Source organism: Narcine bancroftii, chromosome 1 (genome assembly GCF_036971445.1).
Source record: "Narcine bancroftii isolate sNarBan1 chromosome 1, sNarBan1.hap1, whole genome shotgun sequence".
Taxonomy (NCBI): Eukaryota; Metazoa; Chordata; class Chondrichthyes; order Torpediniformes; family Narcinidae; genus Narcine; species Narcine bancroftii.
Window position 1 is genome coordinate 233,036,758 of NC_091469.1, and position 14,016 is coordinate 233,050,773.

Here is a 14,016-nt window from a genome sequence, read left to right on the forward strand (position 1 = left end):
CCACCACAAATTACCAGCCCACTCAGTTTTATATTGTCAACAAACTTTGAAATATTGCATTTGATTTCTTCAACTAGATAATTCATGCATCCAAGCGCCGATGCCTGTAGTGCATACTAGAAACCACCACCCACCATTTAAAAAAAAAACAATTGATTTTTATTGTTCTCTCTCTTCCCCCACCCCCCAACCCACTGATTCTGCAGCCACTTGCCCAGCCTCAATTCCCAATAGAAGGTCAAATTTTGCACCCTCTCCATAAGGCTTTCTACATATGGGGAAATTTCATAGACACACTTATCAAATCCTCCTGCCCACTACTTTTCATCCACTATTACTCTGCTTTCTACAGGCAAGCCAATTCTGAAATCCCCCCCCCCAGCCAAGGTTCCATGAATCCTATGCCTCATGACTTTCTGAACAAGTCTCTCATGGGGACCTTGCTAAAATCCATACACACCACATCTACTGCCCTACCTTCATTAATTTCTTTTGCAATTTCCTCTTTTGTCTCCTATCCGCAAATTGGATCTCATCAATTCTCCCCTTTTATCACATCGAATTAACGAATTAACACATTTTGACTGTTGGTCTGGAATCCTCCACTGGCCATTCGTCAGTCTTTATTCAGGTGCCTTCCATGTTTTTTGGTTATACCTTGAAGAAGGACTCAGGCCCAAAACGTTGGTAATATACCTTTACCTCCTTTGAATGCTGTGAGACCTGCTGAGTTCCTCCAGCATTTCTGTGTTTGTATCTCGTCTGGCCCTAGGGATTAGTCATTTTTTCAAAGAAGATCCAGCACTTCCTCTTTCCTAATCTCAACATAGTCTTGCACACAAGCTTGTTCTATTCTGAACTTGCCTTGACTAAGGTCCTTTACTCTTGTGAATACTGAAGCAAAATCTTTTAAGTTCCTTGCTGGCTACAATACAAATCTCATGAGCCCTTCCTGTTTTCGTTTCCTAAATCTATTGTCTTATCCACCTTATCTTCGTATTCCTATCCTCAGTACCATTTGATATTCGGAGTAATCCAGACCTTTGAGATTCTGCTTTTTAACATAGCATAGCATATTGAGTACACAATATGGTGCTGTCCCAAATAAACTACTGTATGATCATTCTAACCTTTCCTGCCCTCATTGTCCATAACCTTATTTTTCTTACATCTTAGTTTTTAAATGTCCATACTGTATCAGCCTTAACCACTAACCTGGGCACTTCATTCCGGTGTGTGTGTCGTTCCTGTCCTCTGAAAGATGATCTCAACAATATCGAAATGATATTTTTATTATGGAGGACAATAGCTACAGGGGAATCCTGCACTCCTTTCCCACCCTCTTCCTTTTCTAATAGTCAACTAAGCACCTGCTGACTTTAGCTTAGATGTGTCCACCACACTTCTATGATGCTTTCAGTATCTTGCTTATTTCTGAACAAGTCCAGCTACAACTTGAGCTAGTCAATGTGATTAGTCTGCAGCTGCAGTTATTGTTGTGCAGGAGGAGCACAAAGCTGTCGTAACTGCCATCTCTAAACCACCAAAACTACAGTCCCCACTCCAAAGCCTCAGTACTTGCATCATGTGGACCTCTCGGCAGCCAGTCTCATGGCTGCTCCAAAAACGTAAGCTATTTTGGTGACATATGAAATTGTAGATCTAGGGTCGCTATTCCAAAAAAGTTGACCATTCCTCTGCCTCCACAGATGCTGCCTGACAGCTAAGTTCCTCCAGCAGTTTGTTTATTAATATTTTGATATCTTTGTTGCTTTGTAGTTAATTTCCCTACTTATAACTGCTGAGTTGTGGCCTATAGACAACTCCATTTAGAGATGTCACAGATGAGCATTGCATTTTACTTTTAAGATTTAAGGATTTCAAGGCATCACAATAGATAACTTTTATTTTACAAATTACTTTTCTGAAATGAATATTTAATCCTTTCTACCAGTGGCATGTTGGCTCTTGCTATGGATGATTTCAGGATAGCAGTTCTGGACAGTGAAACAAGAAAATTTGTGAGAAGATTCATCGGACATCAGAATCAAATAAATGATATGGTATGATATTTTGAAATCAAATTGCATTTGATTTATGAGAGTATTTTCTAACATTCTTGACAAATATTCATTGCTTAAAATATCACTTTGCTCTATTTTAGTCAGTAAGTGTTATATTTCAATTTAATTAAGTCATATCACTGTAGAGAGTGGGCAGAATAATGACAATGAATTTTCCAGCCATGCTTCCCTCTTAAATTGATGTTCCTGCAGCAAGTAGGAATGAATGGACATTTTCAGGGTGGGCGGTGTGACCAGTGGGGTGCGGCAGGAATCATTGCTGGAGCCTTACTGTTCATGATCTAATATCAAGAGGTTTTGAAAGAGGAGATAGTGCACAATATCATATTTGATGATGCAATGGGGTGTGAGGAGGACGAGGCAGATGGAAAAGCCATACTTGTTAGAAAATAGTTTTTTTTTCCTTAAAGTGATGTTGGAGATGGAAAGGTGAAGGTGTCCAGTGTTAATTTGTAGGTTCAGCAAGCCAGTGAGAAGGCAAACAGCATTTTGGTTTTTCATACGAGGGAATTTGAGCACAGGGATAGAGATGTCTTGGTTCAGTTATATAAAGCCTTGGTGAGATTGCATGTGGAAGAGTCTGCAATATCTGATGTCCTTACATGAGGCAGGCTATTCTTGCAGTTGTAGGATTGATGCAAAGCTTCACTATACTAACTTCCTCAGATGTGGGAATCCTCTTCTGAAATGAGATTAAATGACTGAGCCTATGCTCAATTGAATTTTGGCAAATAGGTGATCTCACTGAAGTAGACAAAATTCTTAAGGAGGTTGACAAGTAGATTTCCTGTGGCTTGGGTGACCGGATCCAGGGTGATAATAAGTAGGTGGCCATTCAGGATGGAGAAGAGGAAAAAATGTCTTTCTCTAGAGTGACAGATCTTTGGAATTTTCTATTGAAGGGGGCTGCAATGGGTCATTTGGTATGAGTTCAAGACTTAGAACAGTACAGGCTACTCAGCACTTGATGTTGTTATTGACCACCCCCCAATCTAACCCTTCCCAACTTTGCAGCCTGTAATCCTTTTTTTTTCTTGCATCAGTGTGCAAATCCAAAAGTGTTTTAAATAACGCCATTGTATCAAGCTCCTGCAATGGTACTCGCCACTCTGTTTACTTTCCTCCACTCACCTTAAATTGATGTCGTCTGGTATTGAGCTTTGTTGCCATGGAGGGGGTGGGGGGGGAGGTGCTGGCTGTCCACCCTATCTATGCCTCTTGTTCACCTCTATTAAGCCATCTCTCGACATCTGTTGTGCTAAGAAAGAGAAATGTCCCAGCTCAGTCAACCTTTCTACTTAAGACATGTTATCCAATCCAGGCAACATCCCGGTAATCTCCTCTGTCCCTATTTCAAGGTTTCACATCCTTATGAGATGGTTAGACTAAATACAATACTCGCTTAAGTGTGGTTTAATCAGAGTTTTATAGATTTGCAACATTACGGCTCTTTTGAACTCCGTTCCCTGACTAATGAAGGCCAGCACACCCTATGCCTTTTTAACCACTCTATCAACTTGATGGCAATCTTGAGAGATGTGTGGACTTGGACTGCAAGATCCCTCTGTTCCTCCATACTGCTAATACTCCTGCCATTAACCACGTGCACCTCCTTCATGTTTGACCTTCCATAGTGCATTGATTCACTTAAATCATTGCCATGATTTACTATCATATTTCTTGTGTACTTATGGTAAACTGGAGCTTGCTCTGAAAAATGCCAATTGTTAACTGTCCAAAATATTATTTATTAATTAATTGGAGTGCCAACTTACACCATAGAATTTGGGTTTTGCATCATGTTGGTTGGATTGGGTCAGTCTGACATGGTCTTAATTTTGTGTCCTGTGGAATGTCTATAGTTGCACTTGCTTTTTATGGCTATCTCAGATTCAGATTTCAGATTTATTGTCAAGAGTCCTGTTACGAGCCCAGAGGACCCATAAACCCAGCAGCAATAGATATCTGCCAAGACAAATGGTTATTTAAACAAAAGTTGCTTTTAATTATCTTTTAAACATGAAAATAAAATAAAATTTTAACTTATCACGATTGACTTAACTAACCTAACTTAATCCCCTTCTAATTCTAAGTGTGTGTGTATGTGATGTGTGTGTAAATTCAGAAAAGTTCTTTGGTTCACAGTCCAATCTCACTTCTCATTCCTCCAAGTTCACTGGTTGCAGGCATTTCTTATACTGTGCACAGAATTTGGCATTTATAAAGTTCACCAGGCTTTGGTGCTTGAAAGGTAAATTGTTACTGCTCAGAAAGGTTCTTGTTGATTTTCAGAGAGATTTGTTGTTCCAGGACTTCCACAACTGATTTCTTTTTAATCAGCCATTTCAGTGTCTTGCTGACGAAACTTGCCCCATCAGAGTTTTCCAAATGATAACCTCTTTCATTCAGGTCACCACAGAATTCCTTTTTGTTTCTCTTATTTCAAGTGAACCTTAGATAGCCAGTCCTCTTCTCTTGCATGAAGCACATGGGCTTTGACCAGGCTGAACCAATAACTCACAACTCGTCTTCCAAATGGGGTTTTCCACAAGCTTGCCAGCTTGTCCTGCTGTTGCTGGCTGTAACACTGTAAAAATTCTTTCTTTCATTCTCTCTCTCCCCCCCCCCCCCCCCACCCCGAGCAAAACCACATGACCCTCCTAGAACAGCAAGCTCCCTTCCAGACAGAAAGCGGCTCCGACAAACATTAGCAGAGCTCTAGTATTTCAAATAAGATTTGTTTTAAAGTGTTTATATGTGACCTACAGTAACAAACCTTTCCCAATTTATCTCCAAGAAACATATCTATATACTCTGTCACAGTACATATATGACATCGCCTACAACCCTTAGACTCCTTTTTCCTGTGGGTAGTACAAAAAATAAACTGTACCCAGCATAAAACATATAAACAAAGAAGGAGGTGTAAACAGATAACAAATGTAAACAAACTGACTGCAATACAGAGAGAACAAAATGAAAATCAATGAAGTGTACACGTAAGAGTCCTTAAATGAGTCTGAGTTTGTCGTTGTGGAGTCTGATGGTAGAGGGGTAGCAGCTGTGCCTGAACCTGGTGATGTGAGCCTTGTGGCACCTGTACCTCTTTCCTGATGGCGGCAACGAGAACAGAGCGCGTGATGTGTGGTGTGGATCCTTGATGATTGCTGCTGCTCTCTGACGGCAGCATTCCCTATAGATTACTCAATAGTGGGGTGGGTTTTGCCTGTGATCACCTGGGCTGTGTCCACTACCTTGAGGAGGGTTTTACCTCCCCCAATGATCACTGGATTGTATTACCTCTTGCTTTCCTTTCCTGAAGTCAACAGTCGACTCCTTTGTTTTGGTGACATTGAGGGGAAGGTTATAATGGTGCACCATTCAGCCAAGTTTTCAATCTCCATCCTTTGTGCTGACTCATTCCCCTCCTTTATACAACCCACTACCTTTGTATCGTCACCAAATTTGTAGACGGTGTTATTGTCTAACTGAGCCACAGAGTTGTAGGTGTTATGTGAGTAGAACAGGGGGCTAAGAATGCAGTCCTGTGGTTCTTACCATATCTCATGAGATCAAGTAGTCGAGAGGTGATGACAAGCTAGGGTGCCAAAAAATAAGGACCTGTGTCCAGGCTGCAAAGATAGCTGCCTCATAGACATGCTGTCGTAGGGTCTTTTCCATGGTCTGTAAATATATTTGATGATTGAAGACATTTGAAAACATTGATATTTAAAATTACATTGTTAAATTCTAGGTTATTTAAAGATATTACATTGTAAATGAAAAATAAGCATCACACTACTTAGATTAACTTAACATTTCAATGTATAGCTGCTATCAAATGAAGAGGTTATGTTTATTCTCAATGATCATTTTAAAATTGAGAGGCTTTTAAATGAAGCATACCGTATTTGCCATTATATAGGACAATCCTCAAAACTTAAAATTTTCACCTTAAAATCAGCATCATCATGTTGAATCTAAAATTCTTAACTTGATGATGATGTCACAAGATTGCTGCAATCTTCCTGCTGGCACCGACGCAATCACATTGCTGCAATCTTCTTGCTGGCACCGACACAATCCTGCAGATGCCCTGTTAGTTATTTGTGAAGTCTCAGTGCTCCTCTGCAGGGTCCATCAGCCTGATCCAACCACTGTTGACTCAACTCTATATAGGCTTTAAACTGCCTGTAACAGGAGCCGGCCCTGGTTTGTTTTAAAATATCCAAATAAAACTTAAACCTTTAAATGATGATTTGTTATTAAAATATTGTGATTTGCTTTTAACAGCACCCACTGGTCAGCAGTAAATGCCAGATTTTTTTTAGGGAGGGGGGACCATTTTATACAAAAGGTATCTGTCATTCAAAACCAATTCTGGGGTCGTCCTATGCAATGGAGTATACGGTATCTTTCCCCTCAGCCTAGTTTGGTCAGAAACCATTACTGGACTTAATTATGTGGTGCACACAATTGGAGATTGTATGTGTTCAGGACATTCTGAGCAAGCTGAAATACAGGGTACAAACTAGCAGATCCCAGATAGCTGTCAGCACCTCCATCTAGTTTATGAACTGATTGGTACCTGGGTATGCCATGCTTATGGATGAAAAATGGGCACAGCATAGTACACAGTTGCAGTCTCCATGTCTCTGGGTCAGACCAAACCGGGAGAACTGTGAATTAAGATTTAGAGAAAATAGAAACAAGAGTGTTTTCTCCCTTCCCCTAAGGTGTTCTAACAACTGGGCTTTCCTTAATTTTTGTAAATTATGTGGTTCCAGAGAGAAAAGACATTTGAATATTTATCTTAACAATAGTATAATCGGATACATGTTGTATGTGGTGGGGCCACAGGAACTGATTGCACCTTATGAATGGAACTGTTGAATCTCACAAAGCAATGATTGACAAATGTTTGACTAGACAGATGGCTAGGCATGTGTCAAAATAGTTTTGGAGGTAATTTCAGGTCAGGAACCAGAGGAATACAAGACGTTTTAACTGGACATAAGTTTTAGGAGTAATTCTGGTAAGGACTGTGGGACAGGATAGTTGACTAAACATATTGCTTTGACCCTGCTTTTGATGAATTGTTTAATTGCCAGTTTTATAAAAATAAGTACCGGTAGTTGTAAGATAATGTGACAAGGAAGCCAGCCTCTTTAAGTGTCCACTAGGTGGACTTTCTTGCAGTAAAACTCCGTTGTTACTTTGAATGGCTTTGCTTATAAGTAAGTTCTCAATGACCTTACAAAGCAATAAAATAGTATTGAACTGTTGATATGGGGTACGTTGTTTTATTATGTCCTCCACGCAGAATTTACTTTTAATTATTTCAGATTTATTGACAGGGTACATGCATGAAATCATACAACCCTGAGATTCTTTTTTCCTGAGTGAGGCAGAATTACTACTTATTGGCAGTACCAAAATAACTGTATTCAACATACACATCTAAATAAATAAAGAAATGCAGAGCAATACAGAGAGGAAAAAAAATAAAGTGCACAAATAAGAATTGTTAAATGAGTCCCTGATTGAGTTTGTTGTTGAGGAGTCTGATGGCAGAGGGGTAGCAGCTGTTCCTGAATCTGGTGGTGCGAGTCTTGTGGCACCTTTACCTCTTTCCTGATGACAGAAGTGAGAACAGAGCGAATGCTAGGTGGAGCAGATCCTTGATGATGGATGCTCTCTGCCGGCAGCATTCCATGTAGATGTTCTTGATGTTGGAAAGGGTTTTGCCTATGATGTCCTGGGCTGTGTCCATGAGCTTTACACTCGGGTATTGGTGTCCCCAGACCAGACCGTGATGCAGCCAGTCAGCACACTTTCCACCACACATTTATAAAAATTAGCTAGGGTTTCTGATGTCATACCAAACCTCTACAATCTCCTCAGGAAGTAGAGGTGCTGACTTTGCTTTCTTTACAATGCTGAATAATTTTCAGGATAAGATGGTGAATTTCTTTGCGGCTTCACAATCAAGACTGCTGTCACCCCAGAACTTTCACTTTCACAATAGTAAAAATGTAATGGACACTTTGATACCAAAATGGCCAAGTTACCAATGATATTGCCAGTTAGTCAAAAATTTACTCCATTGAAAGAGCATGGTAGATGTTAATAGGTAATAGTTTTCTAATTGAAATTAATAAAATGTTGTATATGTATTAAATACAACATAGTAATGGTATTATCCACATAACTTTTTTAAGGCTTTTAGTCCAGATGGTCGGTGGCTAATTACAGCTTCAATGGACTGTACGATCAGGACCTGGGATCTCCCATCAGGCTGGTATGTTGCAATATGCAAATAATGTGGGAAGGGCATTTTGTTGCTTTCTTGTTCTATTGTGCAAAAATCTTTTAATTTTGGTAAACTGCAGGTCTCCGAAAAATTTATGGTTGATGCTTTTTTGCCTTCTTTTGTAATACATCGTGGGCATTGCACGAGTTACAAATAAAGTGTTATTTTAAACGTTTTAATTTGGTTCTTTTTTTCCTCTCTTTCTTCACAGCCTAATAGACTGCTTTTTGCTTGATTCGGCGGCTGTCAGTATTACCATGTCTCCCACTGGAGATTTTCTTGCTACAGCTCATGTTGATAACTTGGGAATATACCTCTGGTATGTGTAGTTTTTACAACCAAATATATAGTATTAGTCATTTGCTAATATTTCTCCAGACACATTGAAATGTTAATTTTCCCAAGGATTACTTATTTTTATTTATTGTTTGTTAAGAGGTTACATGAGATGCTACTTGCAATTGAAAGTGATAAAAGTACTTGTATTTTGAAGACAAAATTAGTTTTCCATTCAGCGTAATTAATCAGGTACACTCAAAGGTGAAATTATGCTACTGTATGTTTTCCCCATATCTGAAATTCTGTTAACTGCAAAGTTCAATTAACCAAACTTTGGTGCTGACATGAAGCCACTAGTTGAAAAGAAATGATCACCTGACTTGCCCATGTGAGGCTCTGATGCTCTGTTGGTGCCAGTTTGGTAACAACAGAGCTCAGAACTAGCTGGAAAGACTAATGCTGAACAGCTGGATGTTGGCTCAGAGAAACAGGCTGGAATCTCGAGCCATCAGTGAGCGTCTGGAGGAAGTCAGCGGGTCAGGAAGCGCTTGGGGAGGAATTAGAATGGTGATTGTCTTAGTTTCAGGTCACTCCCTCTCCTCGCTCTTTCCATTTTTTCTTAACCCTCCACTGTACTTGGTTCTTCGCTGTCCCAGCATCATCAAGGACAGCTGGCTGCCAGGCAGGAGCGGGGACCCTGGGCAGGTGTTGGGGATCGGTGGTGATAGTGTGGAGGTGTCGGAGATCAGTGGCAGATGATGCTACTGTTCTGTTTTGGGGATTTTTTCGATTTTGTTCCATTAACTGAAAAAAATCCAATAATCAAAAACTGTCCAGTCCCAATCTTTTTAGATATGGGGAAATGTACTGTATCACATTCCACAAAACCTATGAGGAATAGTTATGAATAACATATATACATTCCAATAACTTGTATGTGTTTAACACTTCAATGCAATATAAGAATTCATAATACTTAGTGGATGATTAAATAAAATTTGACATTTTACTACCTGATGTATTGGGCCAGTAAACTGAGGGTAGCATTTTCCTGAATTGATGCTATGTTCACTGATTTTTCTCGAGAGAGAGAGAGAGAGAGAGAGATTTTGCTGCGTAAGACACCATTTCAAGTGTGAAGCATATGAAGATACCATGAGTAAATTGGCCAAAGATTGGTATGATGTCACTCGAATAGATTATTTTCCTTAGAGCAAATATGCTAATGTTCGATATCAACAGGCATCCACGCAAATTATGTAAGGAGAGCCTTGCCATTGACGTTGGGATTGAGAAATACTGTTCATAAATTTTAAGGTGATTGGGGGGGAAAGAAAGCAATGCTGCAAGTACTAATGGTTTGGAGTTTGCTGATTGATAGGGAAGGGAATTGCATGCAGAGGGGGGAAAAATACAGGGGTGTAAGCAAATGAGAGAATTGGATAAGAGACATGAGACAGCAGATGCTGGAATCTATAGCAAAAAAAAAACAAACCTGAAGGCATTTGGTATGTCCAACAGCATCCATAGAGGCAAAGGGATGGTCCATATGTTTAGTTGAGACCCTGCATCAGACTATAGTATCAACCCAAAACAATGATCCATTTGGCCTACTGAGTTCTCCAGGCAGTTTGTTTCCAGAGGACAGACTGGGTTCCTTTGATAGCCTGCTTAGGCTTGAACGTACTTCCATGTGGTAAGGATTTTGAGATTCTAAATCGTAGTTTTAATGGGGAGTTGAAGTAGATGGGATGTGAAGTTCAGCATAGATGACTTCTGAAAGCAAGATGCAAGTTTTTTTAGTGCTCAAAGGTGAGGTTATGGCTGAATTTGAAAATAGATGCCTTTTTAAAAATAAAACTTGTTGGAGAACAGAAAGTTATTATGTACAGTGCCTCATGGTGAACAGGACTTGGTGCTTTTGGGTATCCAATAATAGAATTTCCAGCTCATTATTGAGGGTGTAATTTGGGTAGAATAACAGAAGATACTTGGGATAATTGTTATGTTGAACGTAACAAAGGCATATATGAGAGTTGCATTTGCAAATGTGTGCCACTATAGCGAGGGATGTACAGTATAGGAATCTGGAAATTAAAGTAACTGGACTTGATAATTGGTCAACGGTTTATTGCTAGGTCACAAATGAAATTCTTTTGAAAGGAATAATAAAAAAAATTAAAAATGCTGGAAACCCAAAGCAACTTAGCATCACTTTTTGTTGGACAGGCAGTGTGGTAACAGGCAATGTTCCCTTTAGTTTTTAGCAGTGTGTGCAAAAATCTTGTGCAAATTTTTTCCTGTGACAAAAGTATGTGTGCATTGAATGCTTGTGCGAATGTACACTTGAAATTGTTTTAAGATAATTATGGCACAGCCATAATAAGACTGTATTGGCATATTTTAATATAACACAAGTATGATTGTATTCTAAGAAGTAACGTATTTAGTTGAGATTTTAACTAATCTTAATTACTACATTGTTTTGGATAACTAACCTTTTGTGTGCACATTAATTTCTTTTGTCTGCTGGTTGCAAAACATGTGTGCATGTGCACAACTTAGAGGGAACAATGGTATGAGGCCATTTCTGCCCATGAACCCAATTAACGTACAACCCCTGGTATGTTTTGAACGGCGGGAGAAAACGGGAGCCCCCCGGGTAAAACCCATTCAGACACAGGGAGAACATGCACACTCCTTCCAGACAGTGCTGGAATCAAATCACGGTCTTGATAGCTGGCATTGTGACAGTGTTGCCTGAACCGCTATGCCAACCGTACCGCCCTTATGATAAGATGATTTAGCGGCGGTGTGGTTAGCGTAGCGGTTTGTGCAACGCTGTCGTAGTGCTAGCAACCAGGGTTCAAATCCAGCACTGCTGGAAGGAGTTTGTACATTCTCCCTGTGTCTGCGTGGGTTTTCTCCCAACGTTCAACACGTACTGGGGTTGTAGGTCAATGGGGCGGCACAGGTTCATGGGCCAAAAGGGCCTGTTACCATGCTGGTGTCTGAATCCAAATATTATCTAACTAAAATAAGCAATTGGCATTTCAGTTGAAAATCCCTTTAAAGGAATTGGAAAATAGACATCAAATTAATTTCAATTTGCAGAGATTGTGGGGAGGAAGCTAAAGAACATGGTTAGCATAGTGGTTAGGCTCAACGCTGCTACAGCACCAGCGATCGGCTCCGGGGTTCAAATCCCAATCTCTCTGTATGTTCCCCCCCGTGTCTGCATTGGTTTTCCCTGGGGACTCCAGTTCCTCCCACTATTTAAATTGTACTGGGGGGATGTAGGTCAATTGGACGGCATGGGCATGTGGGCCAAAAGGGCCTGTTAACATGCTGTATGTCTAAATCAAAAAAAACTTGTTTCCTTTTAATGTCATGTAATTAAAAATAAATAGGTACAGTAAAATATCCATTATCCAGCATTTAATCAACTGCAAACTCAAACCCACAACAAATCCAGAGGAAATAAAGAAATGTTTGATAATAAATAAGCCTGGGCGGATAGCACCCCATGGGGGACCGCTGAGACTTCGTTGGACACATGCAGATTTGCCCTGCTGAATGGGCAATGCCACTCAATGTGCACACATTCTTTTTGATGGGTTATCAGCTCAAGAAAGGTGCGATGAGTCCCGACCGGGATACTTGCGTGGAGGTAAGTCGTGTTGCACTGATTCCTGACCGGGACGCTTGCGGGGTGGAGGGGAGTCAGGTTGTGCTGAGGGCCTGACCAGAGCATTGGTGTGGAGGTGAGTCAGGTTGTGCTGAGGGCCTGACCATGGCACTGGTGTGGAGGTTAGTTGGGTTGCGCCGAGGGCCTGACCAGGGCACTGGTGTGGAGGTGAGCCTGGTTGCTCCAAGGGCCTGACCAGGGCACTGGTGTGGAGGTGATCGGGTTGTGCCGAGGCCCTGGCTGCACAATGAAATCTCGAACCTGCTGAGAGCCAGATCACAGACATTCCAGTCCGGAGATTCAGATCATTACAGAAGGAGGAGGTATGACCTACGGAAAGCCATCTCCCTGGCAAAGTTGAGTTTATGGATGAAAATGGAAACCACGAGGTATACCTGATAGCTGTGACAGGGCCAAAATGACGTAACCTGCTATAAATCAAAATACAGTGCAGGAGGAGACAGCAAAGCTTCACTCCCAGATGAACTCAATGCCAAATTCGACTACAAGAACAAGAAAGAACCAACACTGTGCCCTCCCTTGTCCCTTGATGATCCTCTTCTATCTGAGAATGACTTGTGAACTGTCTTTGGGAGAGTGAATCTAAGGAAAGCATCCAGTCCAAGACTCAGTGCCCGGCTGAGTATTAAAGCTCTGTGTTGACCAACTTACCAACGTATTCACAAATATCTTCAACATTTCACTCCAGCAGGGTGTGGTACCCATCTGTTTCAAACAGTCGTCAATTTTACTGGAGCCCAAGTAAAGAGTGGTAACCTTCCTAAATGGCTGTTGACCAGTGGCACTCACATCAACATTGATGGTATTTTGAAAGTCTGGCATTGAAGGATATCAGCTCCTGTCTGAGTAGCAACGTGGATCTGTTCCAATTTGCCTATTGTAGCAACAGGTGCACCTGCTGATGCTATCTCATTGGCTCTACACAAAGGCCTGGAACACCTGGACAGCAAAGATGCATACATCAGGATGCTCTTTATCGACTACAGTTCAGCATTTAACACCATCAATCCCTCAAAACTGATCAGCGAACTTAAGACACCCCACTATGCAATTGGATCCTTGATTTCCTGTGACAAAAGAAAATCCTTGATTTCCTGTGGCAATGTGAGGATTGATAAGAACATCTCCACAATTTCCATCAGTACCAGAGCTCTACAGGGCTGTGTTCTTGGCCCTCTGCCCTTCTCATTTTACACCTATGACTGTGTGGCTCGAGACAGCAACACCATTTACAAATTCGCTGACGATACCACAGTAGTGGGTTGTATAAAAAGTGGTGATGAGTCAGCACACAGGAGGGAGATTGAAAATATGGCTGAACGGTACAGCAACCTCACACTCAATGTCACTAAATCCAAGGAGCTGATTGTTGACTTCAGGAAGGGAAAAACAGATCCAGTGATCATTGGGGGATCAGAGGTGGAGAATGTGAGCACATTTAAATTCTGGGGAGTCGCTATCTTGGAGCCAACACATTAATGGCATGGTGAAGAAAGGACGTCAACACCTCTACTTCATCAGGTGTTTGCAGAGCTTTGGTAAGACATTGGAAACAGTGGCAAATTTTTACAGACCTGTGTTGAAAACTGTGCTGACTGGCTGCAGCACCGCCTCGTATGGGGACAGCAATA

At 41.0% G+C, this 14,016-nt stretch overlaps 1 protein-coding gene across 1 annotated transcript in view; it reads left to right on the top strand.

Moving 5' to 3' along the window:
• wdr36 (WD repeat domain 36) overlaps positions 1 to 14,016 on the top strand; it is a 129,752-nt gene that overhangs the window by 84,436 nt on the left and 31,300 nt on the right. The window contains exons 15-17 of the mRNA XM_069892753.1: positions 1,955 to 2,063; positions 8,306 to 8,385; positions 8,609 to 8,716. Of these exons, the coding sequence (XP_069748854.1) occupies positions 1,955 to 2,063; positions 8,306 to 8,385; positions 8,609 to 8,716 (297 nt within the window). The remainder of the gene's footprint in view (positions 1 to 1,954; positions 2,064 to 8,305; positions 8,386 to 8,608; positions 8,717 to 14,016) is intronic.